At 41.6% G+C, this 21,404-nt stretch overlaps 1 protein-coding gene across 1 annotated transcript in view; it reads left to right on the forward strand.

Moving 5' to 3' along the window:
- Positions 1–257: 257 nt before the first annotated feature.
- ctsc (cathepsin C) overlaps positions 258–21,404 on the forward strand; it is a 34,181-nt gene continuing 13,034 nt past the window's right edge. The window contains exons 1-5 of the mRNA XM_033022456.1: positions 258–482; positions 1,233–1,378; positions 2,939–3,096; positions 6,670–6,825; positions 19,592–19,710. Coding sequence (XP_032878347.1) covers positions 320–482; positions 1,233–1,378; positions 2,939–3,096; positions 6,670–6,825; positions 19,592–19,710 — 742 coding nt within the window. The 5' untranslated portion in view covers positions 258–319. The remainder of the gene's footprint in view (positions 483–1,232; positions 1,379–2,938; positions 3,097–6,669; positions 6,826–19,591; positions 19,711–21,404) is intronic.

Here is a 21,404-nt window from a genome sequence, read left to right on the forward strand (position 1 = left end):
GCGCTGACCCCCCTCACTGCCCACTCCGGGAGAAGCAGAGACTGACAGACTTGCAGTGCGGACCCCCCTCACTGCCCACTGCGGAGCAGCAACGACGTGCACCGTTCACAACTCCGGGGGCAGCACAAGTTTGCACCAGGAACCCGCCTCACTGGCTACTCGGGAAGCAGCAGAGAGAGACTTTCTCCACTAACAGTGCTGCTATTCCGGGCCAGCCACGTGTCTGAGCACCTGACCGGCGCGGTCACATGAGCCGCTCCCGGGGAGGCGCTGGTCTTTAGTGTGAGGTTGTCAGTCAGTCAGTGAGTGCAGCGTAGCCATGGCGCGGTGTTTGCACCTTCTATCCTTGCTCGGGCTGCTCTCCCTGCCCTACGCTCTGGCAGACACTCCGGCCAACTGCTCTTACGAGGACTTGTTGGGGACGTGGGTGTTCCACGTTGGGCAGCAAGGGCAGGACAGAAATGTTGATTGTTCCAAGATGGGTGAGTTTAAATCAAGTTCTCGGCAAAACTTGCCGTTTCGGCTGCTTACTACCAATCTTTTATCAATGTCGCAAACAATTTTAACGGCTAATGTTAATGTACATGTAGTTAGCCGGTTGAAACTTGGAGAGTCACAGTCATGTTTATAGGTTTAAATCTGCCAAACGATTGAAATCTGAGATTACTGAGCTTCATGGTGGGGAGGAGGAGGCGAATTATTGGGAGGGAAAAGTTATTGAACTTCAGTCTTTCTGGGATAGATCATTGGTGTTGTTTCCTGAATCAGCAAACGATCATATAACTTATTTTAAAATGTTGTACTTGTTTTCCTGGGAGAAGATATTTTATTTTGCCAAGTAAGCACAGATAAGATAACAGAGCCAGACAATTAAGGCATGATTTGCCCTGAAATGTGACGTTAATCGTGTTTTATTTAAAGGACATTTCAGGCTATTAGGCGGAGCTATGAAATCGAAACTAATTATGAGGCAGAAGCTAACGTGGAAATAAACACATAATATGGGGATGTGTTTAAGATCTTGTAAAGTTTCAACCACTGTCATTGTCATTACCTCTATGCAATTCTGAAAAAAAGTGCTTAATCTCAGTTTTTTTTAAATAAATTCACTTGGACCAAAAGAGGAATTAACGATTTTGAAAATGCATAAATCCTTCATTGTGAAAAGAGAAATGAAACGTTTAAAGGATGTTTGTTAATTGACAAAGCTGTGTTGCAATGTCTTGCCATAGGTCCTACAGTAAAATCAGTGACTGTACATCTCCAGAAGCTTTATATTGTTGAAAGTGAACATGGAGTGTTTGGTTTCTTTACATTGATTTACAACCAAGGTTTTGAAGTGGTCCTTAATAATTACAAATGGTTTGCATTTTTTAAGGTACGTCTTAGTTTTTAATATATAAGTGAACTTACGTGTTAGGTATCATTTATTTGAGTCACATATCTGTTTGGTTATCAATTAATCTAGACTAGAAACTAGACTTTAGTCAGAGGGTGGTGAATCTGAGGAATCTACTGCAGTTGTACAGGGTCTTGGTGAGACCACACCTGGAGGAAATACATTCTTGCCATAGAGGGAGTACAGAGAAGGTTCACCAGACTGATTCCTGGGATGGCAGGACTTTCATATGAAGAAAGACTGGATAGACTCGGCTTGTACATGCTAGAATTTAGACGATTGAGGGGGGATCTTATCAAAACTTACAAAATTCTTAAGGAGTTGGACAGGCTAGATGCAGGAAGATTATTCCCGATGTTGGGGAAGTCCAGAACTAGGGGTCACAGTTTAATGACAGAGGGAAGTCTTTTAGGACCGAGATGAGAAAATAATTTTTTACACAGAGAGTGGTGAACCTGTGGAATTCTCTGCCACAGAAGGTAGTTGAGGCCAGTTCATTGGCTATATTTAAGAGGGAGTTAGATGTGGCCCTTGTGGCTAAAGGGATCAGGGGGTATGGAGAGAAGGCAGGGATGGGATACTGAGTTGGATGATCAGCCATGATCATATCAAATGGCGGTGCAGGCTCGAAGGGCCGAATGGCCTACTCCTGCACCTATTTTCTATGTTTCTATGAATCTTTTGTGACAGAGGCTGTGCAGGCCGTCAGTGGATATTTTTAAGGCAGAGATTGATAGATTTTTGATTAGTACAGGTTTCAGTGGTTATGGGGAGAAGGAACCAGAATAGAGTTTGGAGGGAGAGATAGATCAGCCATGATTGAATGACAGAGTAGATTTGATGGACCGAATGGCCTAATTCCTCACCTATCACTGGACCTTATGACTAGTGCAAGTGAATTTTAGATGTGAGGTTAAACAGTGACCATTACATGGATTCAAATGACCTAATAATTGGAAAGAACAGGGCAATATTCCTGGTGCCCTGGCCAATATTTGGCTTTCAGTTAGAATTCGTACAAAGATCTCATCATATTCCATGATGGTTTGATGGTGTTATGGAATCGAATATTCCTGTTGGATGAGATTTTCACAATTTCTAAACTTTGATGTACTCATTGATGCATACTAGTAGGTGAGATTTCTATCACTAGCAAATAATTCCTAAAAATATTAAATCACACTTTTTTTGTAATACTTCTGCATAATAAGACCTTAATTGAAAAATAAAATTGCATTTGAATAAGCGCAAGGCATTATGGATTTCATAGCTATGACACAACTCATGACCTGTTTTCACCATTTTTGTTTAAACAATGAAGCTGTCCAAAGTTTCATTAGTTTTGAGTTTTTGTCTGATAGTTTGCTGTAATCATGAACTAATGACCTTTCATTCATAGGTGGAAGGTGTAGATTAAGCTACTAGGAGTAGATCACAAGTTACTCGTGGAACTTTAAAAAAAAAAAAAAACCTGTGGATTCAGATATAAGAGTGTAATGTGAATGCATATTTATTTTTCTTCCCATTAATCATTAATAGTACAAGAAAGAAGGCACGAATATAACTAGCTATTGTCATGAAACACTGCCGGGATCGGTACATGATGAGTTGGGTCGAAACTGGGCTTGCTTTGTTGGCAAGAAGAACTCCAAGGCTGTAAGAATTAACAAAGTTCACTCAGCTAAAGACTTGTTACGGTAAGCAAATCCCAGCTCGCCGCTGGAAGAACTGACACCTCTACTCCCCGGGTCGGGCGCTGCCTCCTTGACCCCGTTGTTCAGCGGCGGCCGACTAGGATTCCAGAGGATCGCCGATGTCTCACATCAGCCCCTGATCCCCCGCCGCATGTCTGGATAATGTGACCAACGTTGGTTGTGCTGAAGCTGGGATCCAACCATTCTCACAAAACGCCGGTGTACAATGAGGACGTTAAGAACACTCAGTTCACTCAATGCAAGGTCATTTGTTCCTTGCGCCCGTGGAAATCTCCGCTCCCACCCATCCCACAGGGAGAACCTAAAGACAGCATGCATATTTGGTATCGAGCCCGGGTCTCTGGTACTGTAAGGCAGCAACTTTACTGCTGTGCCACAAAGTTGTAGAGTATTGTTGGAAGGAGGTTGAAAATGGTATCTCAGCTGTGAAGTTTTGCTTCACGGCGCAAAAGTCTAATGTGTAGGAAGTCTGAAGGAGGGTCGTCTATCCAGAAGTCCGCGGACGGGAGTGTCGGCCCACGCCCACAATCAGCGAGGAGGGGAGGCTCCAGCTCGACTCTGCCTGTCCCGCCGGTGGGATGGGCAGGGTTGCTGGAATTGGTGCTCCTTTCGGCGCCGCCTGCAGGCCTGGGCTGCCGCTGCGACGGGCCAGCGCCCCTCCGGGATAGGCAGAGCCGAGCTTGAGCCGGCGCCTACCCCCCCCATCTGCCCTCCCCCCGACCTCAGCTCTCCCGGATGGGACACTCAGGAGGGGACGGGGACGACCCAGCTGCGGCTGGATAGGAACGAGATGCATGTCTGCCGCGAGTGTTTAGCCTGAGCGATCTATGACCTGTGTATGCGCAGTCGGAATACCGAACTGGCTTATTGGTTTGAACTAAAAAAAATTGCTGTCGGGGTGTAACTGGAGTCCATGAATGGCAGATGCAATTTTCCATTTTTGTTTAATGTTAATTTTGTCACCATGGAAACATACAAATGAAATATGAAACTAGTTCCTATTATGTTGGATGAAATAGTGCAATCTATTATTACAAGTCAAACCAACCTTGATCTTATGACATTATCTAAGTGTAACTATTACTGTAATTCAATACTTTCTTTGCAAAATACTGAATTTTGTGTTCAGGAGGTAAGCCAATAGCATACTTGGTCAGTTGTTTGACATGTCCAAACACAGGAGTATCATTTAAAGTTAATCTGCTTTGGATTTCACCAAGTCTGCAAGTTTAGATGAGTTTTATTTTTAAAGTACCCTTGCAGAATGATAAAGTCCATTTGCAACAGTGGTCAAGAGGATGAGTGTTTTAATTTACTCTCTTTACATTCTCCATGTGGTGCTATAGGGGATTTCCATGAGGCTGTATTTCATGACTTAGCAACATTGGGACAGAACGATGAAAGCTGAAGAACACAAAGTTACAATGAAAGAGATGTGATTTTAGTTTAGAGATACAGTGTGGAAGCAGGCCCTTTGGCCCACTGAGTCTGTGCCGACTAGTGGAATTCTCTGCCACAGAAGGTAGTGAAGGCCAGTTCATTGGCTGGATTTAAGAGGGAGTTAGATGTGGCCCTTGTGGCTAAAGGGATCAGGGGGTATGGAGAGAAGGCAGGTATGGGATATTGATTTGGATGATCAGCCATGATCATATTGAATGGCGGTGCAGGCTCGAAGTGCCGAATGGCCTACTCCTGCACCTATTTTCTATGTCTATGTTTCTATGACTAGTCATACCTCCATGCTAACACTACCCTACACACACTAGGGACCAAGCCAATTAGCCTACAACCCTGTATGTATTTGAAGTGTGGGAGGAAACCATAGATTCTGTAGAAAGCCCATGCAAGTCATAGGGAGAACCTAAAGACAGCATGCATATTCAGTATCGAACCCGGGTCTCTGGCACTGTAAGGCAGCAACTTTACTGCTGTGCCTCCAAGTTGTAGAGTATTGTTGGAAGGAGGTTGAAAATTGTATCTCAGCTGTGAAGTGTTGCTCTCTAGAGGTAACTAGCAGATCTACATAATGGCAATTAAAATGTAATAGTTAAAGTTGGAATATTTTAAAAGTTAGGTTGTAGCAAATGCCATAGATTCAAACGCCTCATTTAGTAATGACCTTACAGCAAAGACTTACCAGACATAGAGTGTAGTCGTCATAGCAATTGAAGACTCCAATATGATGATGGTTTAAGATGTCAAGGTTGTTAAGTGGTTCTCCTTCTCAGTAACTATTTTGCCTTCTTGCTATAATTAGGATTTGATATGTGTTGGTAAATGTAGACTATTGTTCACATACAGCTAGAGCAAAAATAAATGAATTTTTATTCCTCAGCACCTAATGTGTAAGAAAGAACTGCAGATGCTGGATTAAACCGAAGATAGACACAAAAAGCTGGAGTAACTCAGTATGATTTAATTCAACGACACAGCATGAAAATAGGCCCTTTGGCCCACCGAGTCCACACCGGCCTTAGATCACATAGTTCACACTAGTTATCCCATTAGCATGAGGGGCATTTTACATAGGCCAATTTACCTGCAAACCTACATGTCTCTTGGATGTGAGAGGAAACCGGAGCACCTGGAGGAAACCCTGTTGGTCACAGGGAGAACGTGCAAACTCCACACAGACAGCACCAGAGGTTAGGCTTGAAGCCAGGGCTCTGGTGCTGTAAGGCAGCCCACTGTTGTGCCACTTGGCCGCCTGATTTGCTAAATGCATTTTAATATTTTGGCAAGATAGAGACAAAGGTCTGGAGTAACTCAGTGGGTCGGGCAGCATCTGAGGACAAAAAAGATAGAGGTGTTTTGGGTTGGAAACCTTCTTCAGACTGAAAGTGGGGTGAGGGAATCCAGGAGTTAGAAAAGGGGAATATATGTAGGAAAATATTTTGGCAGTTGATTAATTAAAACATTTGTTGAAAGAGCAGTTTTAAAATGTTGTCATTTAAAAGAAAATTAGCACCATCTCACTTGTTTGAGGATTTCCAAAACCAAGCATTTGATAAACTGGTTCCTGTAATCTACTGAAGACTCAAAAGATGATTACATAAACATAATTCCAGATGTGGAAAGTTCCTCCACTGTGTGGAACAGAAAGAGGGGCACTACCCAAGGCCAGGCTAATGATGGGATGGATACGGTATGATGGTATGAGAAACTGGAGCAAGTAATTTTGAGTGACCTGGTGTTACTTTTCAGATGTGGAATTCATTGCCACAGCTGGCTGTGGAGCCCAAGGTATTGGGTATTTTTATGGTGGAGTTTGATGGAATCTTGATTAGTAAGGGCGTCAAAGGTTATGGGGAGAAGGCAGGCGAATTGGGTTCAGAGGGAAAGGTGGATCAGCCATGATTGACTGGCTGAGTAGACTCAATGGGTTGAAAGGCCCAATTTTGCTCCGAAGCCTTACGAGGCTATGATATAAATGCCTTACGAGGTAAATGCTTTTTTTTTTAGTTTAAATGGTTGCTCAAATAAAATGTTATTCATTAAGTTTGTGATTGTTTGAATTGTTCTCTCTCTCTCTTCCCCCACCTCTATTTCCAATAGCCTGTCACAGAGACCATACAAGTCTAACGTGAATTTTGTGAACACAATAAACGCAGTGCAGAAGTCTTGGACTGCAAAGGTTTATGAAGAGTATGAAAAATTAACCATTCGCGACATGATTAAACGTGCTGGTGGTCTTGGCTCGCGCATTCCTAGGTAGGTTTTGATATGGATTTATCAAAGTTCTAATCTCGGTCCATTTCTGAAAAAGGACCATGTAGTGTAAATATGAGAAAAAGGATGAAAACACTGCTTGTAATATTAGTTTTGTCTTTATAATTAATGTTATCTGAATTTTGAATCGCTGACTTTGTTCCCCGCCTGTGTGTTGTAGCTGGATCTTGCTATTATTGGAGCTGAGAAAAAATTTAAACAATCTTCCTGTCATTTGTGCTGATGTATTACTACAGTCAGTTGTGTCTTCAACGCTCACTGCCTTTAATTTTGCGCCATTTTAATGCTGTATGGGTAACCGTTGTGTTACGGTAGTTTGGATAACATAAATACTTTCTTGCAGAAAATGCAAATTGCTACCATAATAACAACTCATGTTTATGGTCCTACGAACAATTATGATCAGGTACAGGTTCAATGAAATTCTTGTTTGCAACAGCATCACAATCAAATAGTTACAGACGACTCCCAAAAACATTAAATTACACAAGAGAGTGAAGAGGAAAACTCGGCAAAAACAAAATGCAAGGTGTAATTAGAAAAAAACAAGTATAGTAGTGCAAGTTGTTATCCATAGTATTCTATTGCTGAAGTAGTATTAAGGTTAGAAATAGAAAATAGGTGTAGGAGTAGCCCATTCGGCCCTTCGAGCCAGCACCACCATTCAATATGATCATGGCTGTCCATCTAAAATCAGTACCCTATTCCTGATTTTTCACAATATAACCATATAACCATATAACAATTACAGCACGGAAACAGGCCATCTCGACCCCTCTAGTCCGTGCCGAACACATAATCTCCCCTAGTCCCATATACCTGCGCTCAGACCATAACCCTCCATTCCTTTCCCATCCATATAACTATCCAATTTATTTTTAAATGATAAAAACGAACCTGCCTCCACCACCTTCACTGGAAGCTCATTCCACACAGCTACCACTCTCTGAGTAAAGAAGTTCCCCCTCATGTTACCCCTAAACTTCAGTCCCTTTATATCCCTTGATTCCATTAGCCCCAAGAGCTAAATCTAACTTTCTCTTGAAAACATCCAGTGAATTGGCCTCCACTGCCTTCTGTGACAGAGCTCCATAGATTCACAATTCTCCGGGTGAAAAAGTGCTTCCTCATCTCAGTCCTAAATGGCCTACCCCTTATTCTTAAACTGTAACCCCTGGTTCTGCACTCCCCCAATATCAGGAACATTTTTCCTGCATGTACCCTGTCCAATCCTCCTAAGAATGTTTAATGTTTCTATAAGATGCCCTCTCATCCTTATAAATTCCAGCCAATAAAAGACCTGTGGACCCCCTGGAATTAACCTGGTGAACCTACTCCCTCAATAGCAATAATTTCCTTCCTCAATTTAGGAGAGCAAATTTGCACACAATACTCCAGGTGCGGTCTCACCAGGGCCCTGTACAACTGCAGTGGGACCTCCTTGCTCCTAAACTCAAATCCTCTCGCAATGAAGGCCAACATGCCATTGGCTTCCTTCACTGCCTGCTGTACCTGCATGCTTACTTTCAGTGACTGATGTACAAGCACACCCAGGTCTCATTGCACCTCCCCTTGCCCTAATCTGACACAATTCAGATAATAATCTGCCTTCCTTTTCTTGCCACCAAAGTGGATAACCTCACATTTATCTACATTATACTGCATCTGCCTTGCTTCTGCCCACTCACCCAACCTATCCAACTCCCGCTGCAGCATCAGAGCATCCTCCCCGCAGCTCACACTGCCACCCAGCTTTGTGTCATCCGCTAATTTAGAGATGTTACATTTAATTCCCTCGTCTAAACCATTAATATATATTGTAAACCACTAGGGTCCCAGCACCGAGCCTTGCGGCACCCCACTAGTCACTGCCTGCCATTCTGAAGCGGACCTGTTAATTCCTACTCTTTGCTTCCTGTCTGCCAACCAGTTCTCTATTCATGTCAATACCCTACCCCCCAATACCATGTGCTCTTAATTTTGCACACTAATCTCTTGTGTGGGACCTTGTCAAAGGCTTTTGCAAGTCCAGATACACCACATCCACTGGTTCTCCCTTATTAATTCTACTTGTGGCATCCTCAAAAAATTCCAAAAGAGTAGTCAAGCACGACTTCCCCTTCATAAATCCACGCTGACTTTGACCGATCCCGTCACTGCTTTCCAAATGCGCTGCTATAACATCTTTAATAATTGACTCCAGCACCTTCCCCACTATTGATGTAAGACTAACTGGTCTATAATTCCCCGTTTTCTCTCTCCCTCCTTTCTTCAAAAGTGGAACTGGCCACCCTCCAGTCCACAGGAACTGATCCAGAGTCGAGAGAACATTGGAAAATGATCCCCATCACATCCACGATGTCTAGGGCCACCTCCTTGAGTAGGTCGCTAACTAATCATTTCTCATTATACAATACCCAGTAGAGGATAGCCTGACATCTAGTCAGTTCCTCTACATATTGGTTTAAAAACCCATCCTGTATACATTCCGGGAAATCCTCCTCCTCAGCAATGTTACCAATTTGGTTGGCCTAATCTATATGTAGATTAAAGTCACCATGATAACCGCTGTACCTTTGCTACACGCATCCCTAATTTCCTGCTTGATGCTATGCCCAACCTCCCTACTGTAGGTATGTTGTAAAACGTACCTGAAGCGTCGCTGAAAATCTGTCCTAGCCCGTGTGCGAGATTTTGGCGCCGTTTAGAGGGGGGCGGGTTTAAAACGCGATTTTCCCTGTTCAAATCGAGGATGTTCAGCCTAATTAATTATTAACGAAAAATCGCTGGAAGATTCCGTCGCTTGAGCTATTTTTAGTTTTAAGGGGTTTATTTACATGTTATAGTAGGTTAAAAATTAACCTCTAAACCCGCGACAGCCGACAACGGGCCGGATCTCATACAGGGGACAACGGAAGGTAGGTTGTTTATTTTTACGTTAAAAAGGGCTTCTTAAGATCCCTTTATACAAAATTTTATGTTGTGAGTAGCTAATTTGGGGCCCATTATATCCCGCAGTATTTTTCTGGGCATTTGGGGCACAAATCTACCGCAATGTGAACGTTCTAAACCAACGCGTTTCACAGGGAAAGCTGATTTAAATGCCATTAATTTACAGCAATTGAACACTAAATTCCTTCCATTTGGCCTATAAATTAATGTAAATGAGATTTTAAAATCATGTTTTTTGTGAATTCTTTCTGAATATTATTTGGACACTTAGGGTATTTAAAAATGTTAATCTTTTCTTAAGAAATGGATAGATGTTTAGATCTAGTAATTGAAGTTTGGAATTAGCTACAATTGGGTAACTAACTAACTATATGCTTTAATTTCAGGTCATCCAAGTAAGATTATTTTATATTTGTTTCAGAATGCTTCAATCTATGATAACTGAAAATTTCATTCAGTTCTCTTAATTTTTAAGAAAGTTATGGGCTTTTGACTGTCCACGATCACAGCTTTTTTGTTATGTCCATAGAAAATCAATAGGGAACAAGATGCTAATTTCCGAGTATGAAAATGGCCATAACTTTTTTAATACTTGAGATATGAAAGTCAAATTAAACTTCTTTTTATGCTTTATCTGATGGGATAAATTGCAGACTTGATTTTTAAAGTCTCAAAATTTTGTAACATTGCTACCTACTGCTGTTTGGTGGTCTTTATATCACTGCAACAATGCATTTTCTGCCCTTGGCTATTTTGCAGTTCTACCCATACCAATTCTACATCATCCAAACTAATGTCTCTCCTTGCTATTGCATTAATCTCCTCTTTAACCTGCAATGTCACCCCACCTCTTCCTTTCTGTCTATCCTTCCTGAATATCGAATACCCCTGCATGTTTAGCTCCCTGCTTTGGTCACCCTGGAGCCCTGTCTCTGTAATTCCAACTATATCATATCCTTTAACTACTAACTGTGTATTCATTTCATCCACCTTATTTCGAATGCACCTCGCATTAAGGCACAAAGCTTTCAGGTTAGTTTTTCTTATCTCCCTTCTAACTTTTGCTTCTGTCCTCCTTTTATGGCTTTCTGACTCCTTGCATTGGGTCCCATCCCCCTGCCCTGTAAGTTTAAACATGACCTTTCCTACACTCTCTTTCCTGTTAGCTGCACGGATACGAGCCCACGTTGTTAACTCCAACCCCCCCACTTTTTAGTTTAAACCCACCTGTGTAGCACTAGCAAACCTGCCTGCCAGAATGTTGGTCCCCTTCCAATTAAGGTGCAACCCGTCCCTTTTGTACAGGTCACCCCTGCCCCAGAAAGGATTCCAATGATCTAGAAATCTAAATCCTGCCCCGTGCACCAATTTCTCAGCCACGCATTCAGATCCCCATATCTCCCTGTTCCTGCCCTCACTAGCACAAGGTACTGGAAGCAACCCAGAGATAACCACCCTAGAAGTCCTGCTTTTCAGCCTCCTACCTAGTTCTCTATACTCACGCTGCAGAACCTCCTTACTCTTCTTATCCACGTCATTTGCACCTACATGCGCAAGTACTTCCAGCTGCTCACCTTCCCTCTCGAGGATGTTCTGAAGTAAGTCTGACATCTTGGACCCTGGGATCAGTGACGCAACACACCATCCACGAGTCTCGCCTGTCACCACAGATTCTCCTGTCCACACATTGGGCAACGGAGTCACCCACCACTATGGCTCTGCCTGATGTCGGTCTCGCTGGTCGAGTCCCAGTGCTTGGATCCGTGTCACAGACCTGGCCGCTGCTCGGACTGGAAGCATTGTCTGCCCCGACAGCTCCCAAGAGAGTGCACCTGTTTTAAAGAGGTACTTCCACTGAGGTCTCCTGCACTCGCTTCATCTCCTTTCTTCCCGTCTCTACCAGTCGCACCTCCTGCACTCTTGGAGTGACGACCTGCTTTTAGGTCCTGCCAGGAAGCTTTCGTCATCCCGGATGGACCACACATCACACAACTGCTGCTCCAGTTCCCTAACTCAGTCCTTGAGGAGCTGCATCTGGACACAGTTCCCACAGGTGTAGTGGTCAGTGACACCAGCACTGACCCTGACTTCCCACATCCTGCAGCAAACGCACTGCAATAACATTCCTGCCATCACAAGTTTAAATGTTTAAATTAACTTAAACAATCAACCGATTCAAGTGTAGCCTCCTCAGCCTCAGCCTCAGAATCTGGTTGAAGAACAGGGGAGCCATAAGGAATCTTAATATTTAGTTTAGAGATACAGCGCAGAAACATGCCCTTCAGCCCATTGGGTCCGCACCGACCAGTGATCCACGCACATTAACACTACCCTACACACACTATGGACATTTTTTTTTACAATTATACCAAGCCAATTACCTACAAACCTGTACATCTTTAGTGTGGGAGGAAACCGAAGATCTTGGAGAAAACTCACACAGGTCACGGGGAGAACTTACAAACTCCGTTCAGACAGCAGCCGTAGTCAGGATCATCCCGGGTTTCTGGCACTGTAATGCAATAGATCTACCGCTGCTCCACCGTGCCACCCTATTGCAGCGTTGGTGGAAGCTGATGTAGTTCATCTATGAGAGTAAAGGAGGCTAACCATGAGGGGAGAGAAATCATTGATATTTAATGAGGCTTAAAGGTGTTTTCATCAGCTGAGTCAGAGAGACTAGATATTAATGAGGTGTGACTAGGCAGTCTTAATAAGGGAAGTACAATCAGGCGGTGGGTCATTATAATCCCTCTCAACTTTTCCTTTAACATAAATTCTCCATGACTCTCTAACATGCCCAAAATCTACCTCCGCTATTCTGGACTATCCCACAAGAGTAAAATTTACCTCTTCATCAATCCAGATTTTGAATCTGCTAAGTTGATTAGCTGCCAATTTATGGAAAAATGTTTCCTATCAAGCCCCTTTGGGATCTTGTCTTTCAATAAGATCGTGCTCTGGTAAACTCCTGTGCAGATAACTATAATCTGCTAAATTGTTTCTTCGTAAAGCATTGGTTTTCTCTGGAATCTACTTAAATTAACTTTCTCTGAACTGTTTCCAATGCAAGTGTATCCTCATAATGAGAACAGACACCATGAAATGAAATGAAAGTAGTCATGTTTAGTATTGTGTTGTATGTCCTTTGCATGCAATGCCAGCTTGAAGTCTACAATTCATGGACATCACCAGTTGTTGGGTATCATCTCTGGTGATGGTCTGCCAGGCCTGTATTCCAACCATCTTTAGCTAATACTTGTTTTTGGGGTTAGTCCCTTCATTTTACTCTTCAGCATATAAAAGGCATGCTCAATTGTGTTCTGATTGGGTTATTGACTTGGCCACTCAAGAATTGACCGGTTTTAGCTTTGAAAAACTCCTTTGTTGCTGTAGCAGTATGTTTGGGATCATTGTCTTGCTGTAGAATGAACTGCCGGCCAAAGAGTTTTGAGCATTTGTTTGAACAAGCAGATAGGATGTGTCTACACACTTCAGAATTCATTATGCTACTACCATCAGTAGTTACATTCTCAATGAAGATAAGTGAGCCAGTACCTTCAGCAGCCATACATGCCCAGGCCATAACACCACACCACCATGTTTCACATATGAGGTGGTATGCTTTGGATCTTGGGCAGTTTCTTCTCTCCTCCATACTTTGCTCTGATATAAGTTAATCTTCGTTTCATCTGTCCACAAGATCTTTTCCCAGTACTGTGGTGGGTTTTTTAAGTACTTCATGGCAAACTGTAACCTGGCCATCCTATTTTTGCAGCTAACCAGTGATTTGCATCTTGCAGTGTAACCTCTATATTTCTGTTCATGAAGTCTTCTGCAGACAGTGGTCATTGACAAATCCACACCTGAACCCTGAAGAGTGTTTCTGATCTGTCGAACAGGTGTTTGGGGTTATTCTTTATTGTAGAGAGAATTCTTCTGTCACCAGCTGTGGAGACCTTCCTTGGTCTGCCAGCCCCTTTGCAATTGGTAAGCTCACTAGTGCTCTTTTTCTTCTTAATGATGTTCCAAACAGTTGATTTTGGAATGTGTGGTAGGCAAGCTACTGAAGAGGATTCTTAGGGATAAAATATTTAGGCGTTTGAATAGAGAGCAGCTGATTAGGGACAGTCAGCATCATTTTGTACGTGGGAGAATGTGACCTTTTGGAAGAAGTATCCAAAAAGGTCTGAGGGCAAAACCAAAGATGTCATGTATATGGACTTCAGCAAGGCATTTGATTTGGTAGGCTAGTGCTACTGGATAGAGAATTGTTTTCATGGAAGGAAGCAGAGGGTGATGGTCGAAGGTTGTTTTTCGTACTGGAGGCCTGTGACTACTGATGTGCCTCAGGGATCGGGGGCTGGGCCCATTGCAGCTTGTGGTTTACATCAATGATTTGGTTGTGACTGTAGAAGGCATGATCAGTACGTGTGAGGGGTTGCATTATGGGAAGACAACCAGGGCAAGACTGTCACAGTGATTGGTAGAGTTCTGAGGAGTGATGTAGAGCAGAGGGATCTGGGAGTGCAGGTACATAGCTCCTTAAAAGTGGTGTTAGAGGTAGATAAGGTGATCAAGAAGGCTATCAGTACAAAGCTTAATCAGTCAGGGTATGGAGTATAGAAGTTGGGATGTTATGTACATGGATAGGAAAGGTTGAGAGGGATATGGGACAAACATGAGCAGGTGGGTCTAATGTTAATGTGGCAACTTGATTGGCATGGACCTATTTGGCCAAAGGACCTATTTCCGTGCTCTATGACACTGACTCTGAACTTTACATTTAACATCCGTAAAATCATGGTCCTCTGCCAATGAGTTTCTGCTGTACACTGTTAACCACCAAATGAAGATCTGCAATAGGACCCTCGAAAACCTGGCAGAGTTCTGATAAATTGGCAGTTATCCTTTCTTCATGTTTACCTTCAGTATGCGAGCAAAGCATTTATTTCGGAAGAAATGTTTGAAGATCAAAACCTCAAATGTAACACAGTTTATGGTCTTCTGAGCAGCAATCATCCCTGCCTCCTGTGCACCCTTCAGTGATAGTCTACGTACACTATGTAGCTTAAATTGACAACACCACAATCTGCATAATCTTTTAACTCCACTGGCAGAATAGATAAACCAATGTCCACATTCTAACGTCTCCATCCCTAGTATTGAGCCCCAGATTACTCATTCAGCTCCAGTGAACAAGCCCCATTCCCAAAACTGGTTTCATTCTTGGTGAAAAGTTGCCAGGCATACAGAGGAGGTGATTCAAGTTTGTCGTAAAATACTTTCAAAAATCTCTGCGGGTTTTGAAATCTTGAAACTATAAGAGGAAATGCTGGGAGCACTGAGCAGGTAGAAGAACTTCAATATAGTGAGAAATGGTGTCAATATTTTGGGGCAGGGACTCTTCCATCAGACGTGGAAAATGTATGTTATTAGATTGGAGAGAGCAAAGAAAATTTCTGCTGGAATGCAAACCAAATATGTCATCCGTAACAAGTACTTAAAGTTGCCAGAGAGGGAAAAGGAAAAAATAAACAATTGATTACACATTATCATCAGTGGAACAAATTAAAAAAACAGAGGTTACTTGAAATTGTTAATTCAACAGGAAATCCCGAGAGGTGGAATTTACCCAGATCCAGCTTTTGTGAGGTGTTGGAGGGGGCTGGATTGGATTGGGATGTAGAATTAAAGTGACAGGAGAACAGAAATGCTGGATGCCCATACGGAATGAAGTGTGTGAGGGGTGCAAAGTGGTCACCCAGTATGTGTTTGATTTCTCTATTTATACAATCAAACTGTACAATGAGACCACATCATGGACACTGGATGTAATAATTTGGAAGAAGTGCAAGTGCCCAATGCCAACTGCAATTCCCTTCAGATTATTGGTGATTTTTCAAGTGCCACCACTCAACTTTTAATGGCTAAACCTATTTATTTTCCATCCTGATTAATTAACAACTGCTTGTTTTGTGATGAAATTCCTCTCAACAGAAGTTAGATTTAATATTCCTCATTTCTTTAATTTGGATTGGATTTATTTGTCTATAGGTGCTGGAGAGATAAAAAACTACAGTTCTGATTTTCTTTCAAGATCTTTTTATTCTTACTTCCTCTTTCTGCATTTTGACATTTTTGTTATTCATCCTCAATTTTCCTTTGTTTGCCATTTGACTTATTACCTACCTGCATAAACGGCCATTTTATTTAAACTATTTTATTGGTTCGCTTCCTGTTCGTTTAGTTCATGGTTACAATGTTGCACTCAATGGCATTCAAGAGGCTTTGAGATTAGTCTCATGGATATGAAGGGAATGGATGGAGATTAGTTTAATTTGGCATCATGTTTGGACCGACTTTGTGGACGAAAGGGCCTACTCTGTTGTGTATTCTGTTCTATATTCTTCCTTCAAACTTGCCAATGTGTTTCTCCACTTTTAAGCCCCCCTCCAGACTTCACTGCCTCAGCAAACCTACACGTAAAACATCCAACCTTTCTGGTTTGACTTCAATTTCTACCTTCCAGAAACTTGGGTCATTCAGATCTTTATTGTTTGAGATGTAATATCCACAAGCTTTGCTCAACTATCAGCTCAGTAGTTGTTTGTTCATGTTGGCACCTCACTTACCCCAACTAGGAATCTTGTTCTGGCTTAACGACTCTGTGCATTCACCATATTGCCTTCATGGGTAAGGCAGAGGAACTTGGAACAGCAATCAGTACATGGAATTGTGATGTTATAGACATTGCAAAAATCTGGTTTGGCAGGACTAGCCGCTCAATGTTTCAGATTATCAACACTTCCAACATGATTGAGGGAAGAATTGTACTATTGACAGAACAACATGTCAGCACATGGAGAGAGTATCTAGGGAGGACATCCAGTGTGGTCCATATGAATTGAACTTGGAGACATGAAAAACATGATCACTTTGGGATTATCCTGTAGGTCTCACAATAGTCAGCAGGAGTTGGGGGAGCACATAATGTAAGGAAATCACAAATGGCTGTAGAATAATAGGGTTGTAGTAGTAGGTTAATTTTAACGTTGCTAATTTTGACTGGGACTGTTTTAGGATGAATGGATCAGGGAAGACAGAATTTGTTTATTGTGTGTCCAGGAACAATATGTAGATGGTTCTACTAGAGAAGGGTCAGCACTCAACCAACTCTTAGGAAGTGAGGTTGCATGAGTGGTTGATGTGTCAGTGGGGCAACGGTCTGAGACCAATTACCATATTTCTATATGTTTTTAAAGATCGTTTTGGAACTCTAGTCCTTTTAGTTAAAGTGCTAAATGGAGAGAAGACTAATTTTAATGGCATTAGACAGGAACACTCAAAATGTGATTGGAAGAGGCTGTTTCCAACTAAAGGAATGGCTGGCATATGGGGGGGGGGGGGGGGCTTTTAAAAGTGAGATAGGAAGAGCTCGGGGCTGATGTTGTTTCTGTTAGGGTGAAAGGTAAGGCAGTTAAGATTAGGGAATCAAGGTGATAGTGGGCATGGTCAGGATAAAGTAGGCATGTGTTGGCTGCTGAGATCAAATGATTCCTTTGTGGAGAATAAGGGATGTAGGGATAAACTAAGGGAGGAGATTATTAGGGGAAAGAGCAGCTATGAGACATCCCTGGCAGATAAGATGTAGGTGAATTCTGAAAGAGTTCCCAAGTATATTCAATGCAAAAGGATGGTAATTAACATATGAAGCCACAGGAATTGGGCAAGTACTTAAATCAATATTTTGAACCTGCATTTGCTGCAGAGAGGGACATGGAAGTTAGTTAGTTCAGGAGAGGGAACAGATATTGTGGAGTATGTCAGCATTATGAAGGAGAAAGCATTGAATCACATATTGGTGGGTAAATCCTAAAAGTCTGACCAAGTGTATCTTAGGATGTAGACACAAAATGTGTTGAAGTAACTCAGCGGGTCAGGCAGCATCTCTGGAGGAAAGGATTTGGTGATGTTTCATATGGAGACCTTTCTTCAGGCTGTAAACATCTTGGGATGTTATGGGGAAACAAGGGAGGAGATTGATGGGCAGCGGTACTGGAGGAGGGTGTGGCGGTGGAGGGGAGACTGGACAAAGTGCTGGAAGGAAGAAATGGCAGCTGGTAAGAGGGGAGGGAGCCCCACGATGACGGAGCACGTCCTATTTTTGGCGGTCGCCTGAAGAAAGTGCTGTCAGCCAGTGGCTACAACGTGAGCCACAACAACAGCCGTGACAACTTGAAGGGCGGCAGCTGGTGACGAATGGCTCGCTAATGCAAACCAATGGCATCAGTGCCTTGTTTTAAGGTGAAGCAGCACAAATGCTAGAGTAACTCAATAGATTGAATCAGTTTGAAAAAGGTTCCCTACCCAAAATGTCACCATGTTCTGCAGAGATGCTGCCAAGTTGCTGATCTATTCTAGCAATTTGTGCCATTTTGTGTATTAACCAGAATCTGCAGTTCTTTGTTTCCATCTGGTTTTAAGGTGATAATGATGTGTAAAATCTGACTTGCATTAGGGTTTATGAAATGTAACCCTTACATAAGTCGGGGAGTGTCTGTAATCGGCCTGCAATGTAGGTATGTTGCAAAGCCTACCTGAAGCGTCTTTGAAAATCTGCCGCTGCGTGTGTGCGCGATTTTGGCGCCGTTTAGTGGGGGCGGGTTTAAAACGCGATTTTCTCTAGGCTGTTCAAATCGAAGATGTTCAGCCTAGTTAATTATTAACGAAAAATCGCTGGAAGACCCCGTCGCAAAAGCTATTATTAGGTTTAAAGGCCTCGTATAATAGTTATAGTAGTTTAAAAATCAATCTCTAAACCCGCGACCGCCAGCAACCGCAGAGTCTCATAAAGCAAATAGCAGAAGTTAGGTTGTATATTTTTACATTAAAAAGGGCTTCTAAAGAGCCCTTTATACAAAATTTAATATTGCGAGTAGCTCAATTTGGCCCCATTATATCGCGCAGTATTTTTCTGGGCATTTGGGGGCACAAATCTACCGCAATGTGAACGTTCTAAACCAGCGCGTTCCACAGGGACCCACTAGAAAGCTGATTTAAATGGGCATTTATTTACAGCAATTGAACACTGAATTCCTTCCATTTGGTCTATAAATTAATGTAAAGGAGATTTAAAAATCATGTTTTATTGTGAATTATTTGTGAATATTATTTGGACATTTAGGCTATTTAAAAATGTTAATAATTTATTAAGAAATGGATAGATGTTTAGATCTAGTAATTGAAGTCTGAAATTAGCTACAATTAGGTAACTAACTAATTATATGCTTTAATTTCAGGTCATCCAAGTAAGATTATTTTATATTTGTTTCAGAATGCTTCAATCTATGATAACTGAAAATTTCATTCAGTTCTCTTAATTTTTAAGAAAGTTATGGGCTTTTGACTGTTCACGATCACAACTTTTTTGTTATGTCCATAGAAAATCAATAGGGAACAAGATGCTCATTTCCGAGTATGAAAATGGCCATAACTTTTTAAATACTTGAGATATGAAAGTGAATTAGGTGTCAAATTAAACTTATTTTTATGCTTTATCTGATGGGATAAATTACAGACTTGATTTTTAAAATCTCAAAATTTTGTAACATTGCTATGCAATGGTTGCTTGAATTATTGCTATTTTACAACAGGACAATTTCAATGCAGAGACCTTCATGATGAAGGACATTTTTACCTAGTGTTCACCAAATAATCCTACTTTAAAAATAGAGAATAATGATGCTGGATTATTCAAATGGAAATGTTTCTATAGTGATTTTTTCTTTCACAGCCGTCCAAAACCAAAGCCTGCATTGGAGAAAGTACAAAAGCTTGCGGATTCTCTGCCAGAATCATGGGACTGGAGGAATGTAGATGGAGTCAATTATGTTAGTCCAGTTCGAAATCAAGGTAAGTCTGACTGTTTTGAAGCAAAGAATTTAAAGTAGGATGTTCATATGTTGATATTACCCTGTGCAGAAAGTCTAAACATCACAGCAAAATTCGATAGGCTTGAAGTGCCATATGGCCTACTCCTGCGCCTATTGTCTATTGAAAAGGGTGAGGGGGAAGATTTTTTTGGTACCTTTAGTAAAAATGCTATTTATTACTGAAATTATTTAGGACTCTTGAGACCACACCTTAAGTACTGTGAATAGATCTTGTCTTCTAATCTAAGGAAGCATATAGTTGTGATGGAGGGAATGCATCAAAAATAACAGATTGATTCTTGAATAAGGGGATTATGTAATGGTTGACATTAAGCAGATTCTGCCAAATATCATTCAGAAGAATAAAAGATGATCTAAGTGAAACATATTAAATTCCTATTGAGTTTGACAGGCTAGAGGCAGGGAGTGATGGTTCACTGACTGGGATGTCCAGATCGAGGGATAACAGTCTTAAAATATGAGTGTGACCATAAGAGTGCCTTGAGAACCCGATTCTTCATCCAAAGGTGATTCGATCTTTCGAATTCTCTACTCCAAAGAGCTGTGGAGGCTCAATCACTGAGCTTGGGATTGCAAGATTTTTGGATATTAACAAAATCAAGCATGCAAGAATGATCAGCCATGATCTTATTGAACTGTCGAGCAGGTGTAAAGAACCAAATAGACTGCTCGCTATACTTCCATTTCCAATGAGATTGTATTTGTTGCCGATTATATTTTTCACATTTGGCTCCATTGTGAAAACAATTTGTCAATAAATCAATATATTTGTGCAAATACAGTTCTTGTGCCCAAAAATTAACGTGTTCTGAGCTTCCAGTGGACATACCAGTCTTCATAAAATCTCACCGAACATCTATTTCTGATTTGGAGATATCTGAAATGCATCCTGCAGGTAACATTAGAATGTAAAAGCATTTGCTGACTATTGCAAAACAGCATCGGTAAAGATCAATGAAAGTATATGTTAGTGAGACTTACTAACATAGAAGATAAATTATGAGGCAAACTTAGCTGACTTTTTTTGACTGTGGGACATGTAGGTTGTGAAATATAAGGTCCTGTGTTAGTTCGGAACACAAGGCTAGAATATTTGAAAAAAGGATGGTGTCAAACTTTGGGCAAGAGATAATGCTCCATAAATGTTATCATAGAAGGTAGTGGTTTGGCGTCTAGCTTGCATGCTGAATCAGAGTTGGAGATTTTTGTCACTGCTTTGTCATTGTGGCTGACCATGTAGCTGGTGACAGTATCATGAAGAATGGGGAAGAACACACTGCTGGAGGAACACAGCAGGTTGGGCTGTGTCTGTGGAGGAAATGGACAAATGTAATTTTGGGTCACACTCCTTCTGAAATGGGACAATGAGGTCCAGGCATTCTTTTTCATGCCTTCCATCATCTGCTTATTAACTGTGCCATAATACAAGTGATGTTAAAGGTAGCAAGTTAGGTTTTTCTTATAGTCTCTCATCTACTGAGTGGAATTGATGTATATTTATCAGCACTGCCCATTATTCCAAACTGCTGTAAAAAAGTTTCAATGTTTGGCAAAGTGATCACTATTAGACACTGAGCTCAACAACCTGCTCATCTAGTTTTGAGGGTATACAACTTATGTGGCATCAATACAAAAATAAATAGCTGTATTATT

This window comes from Amblyraja radiata, chromosome 6 (genome assembly GCF_010909765.2).
Source record: "Amblyraja radiata isolate CabotCenter1 chromosome 6, sAmbRad1.1.pri, whole genome shotgun sequence".
In the NCBI taxonomy this organism is placed as follows: Eukaryota; Metazoa; Chordata; class Chondrichthyes; order Rajiformes; family Rajidae; genus Amblyraja; species Amblyraja radiata.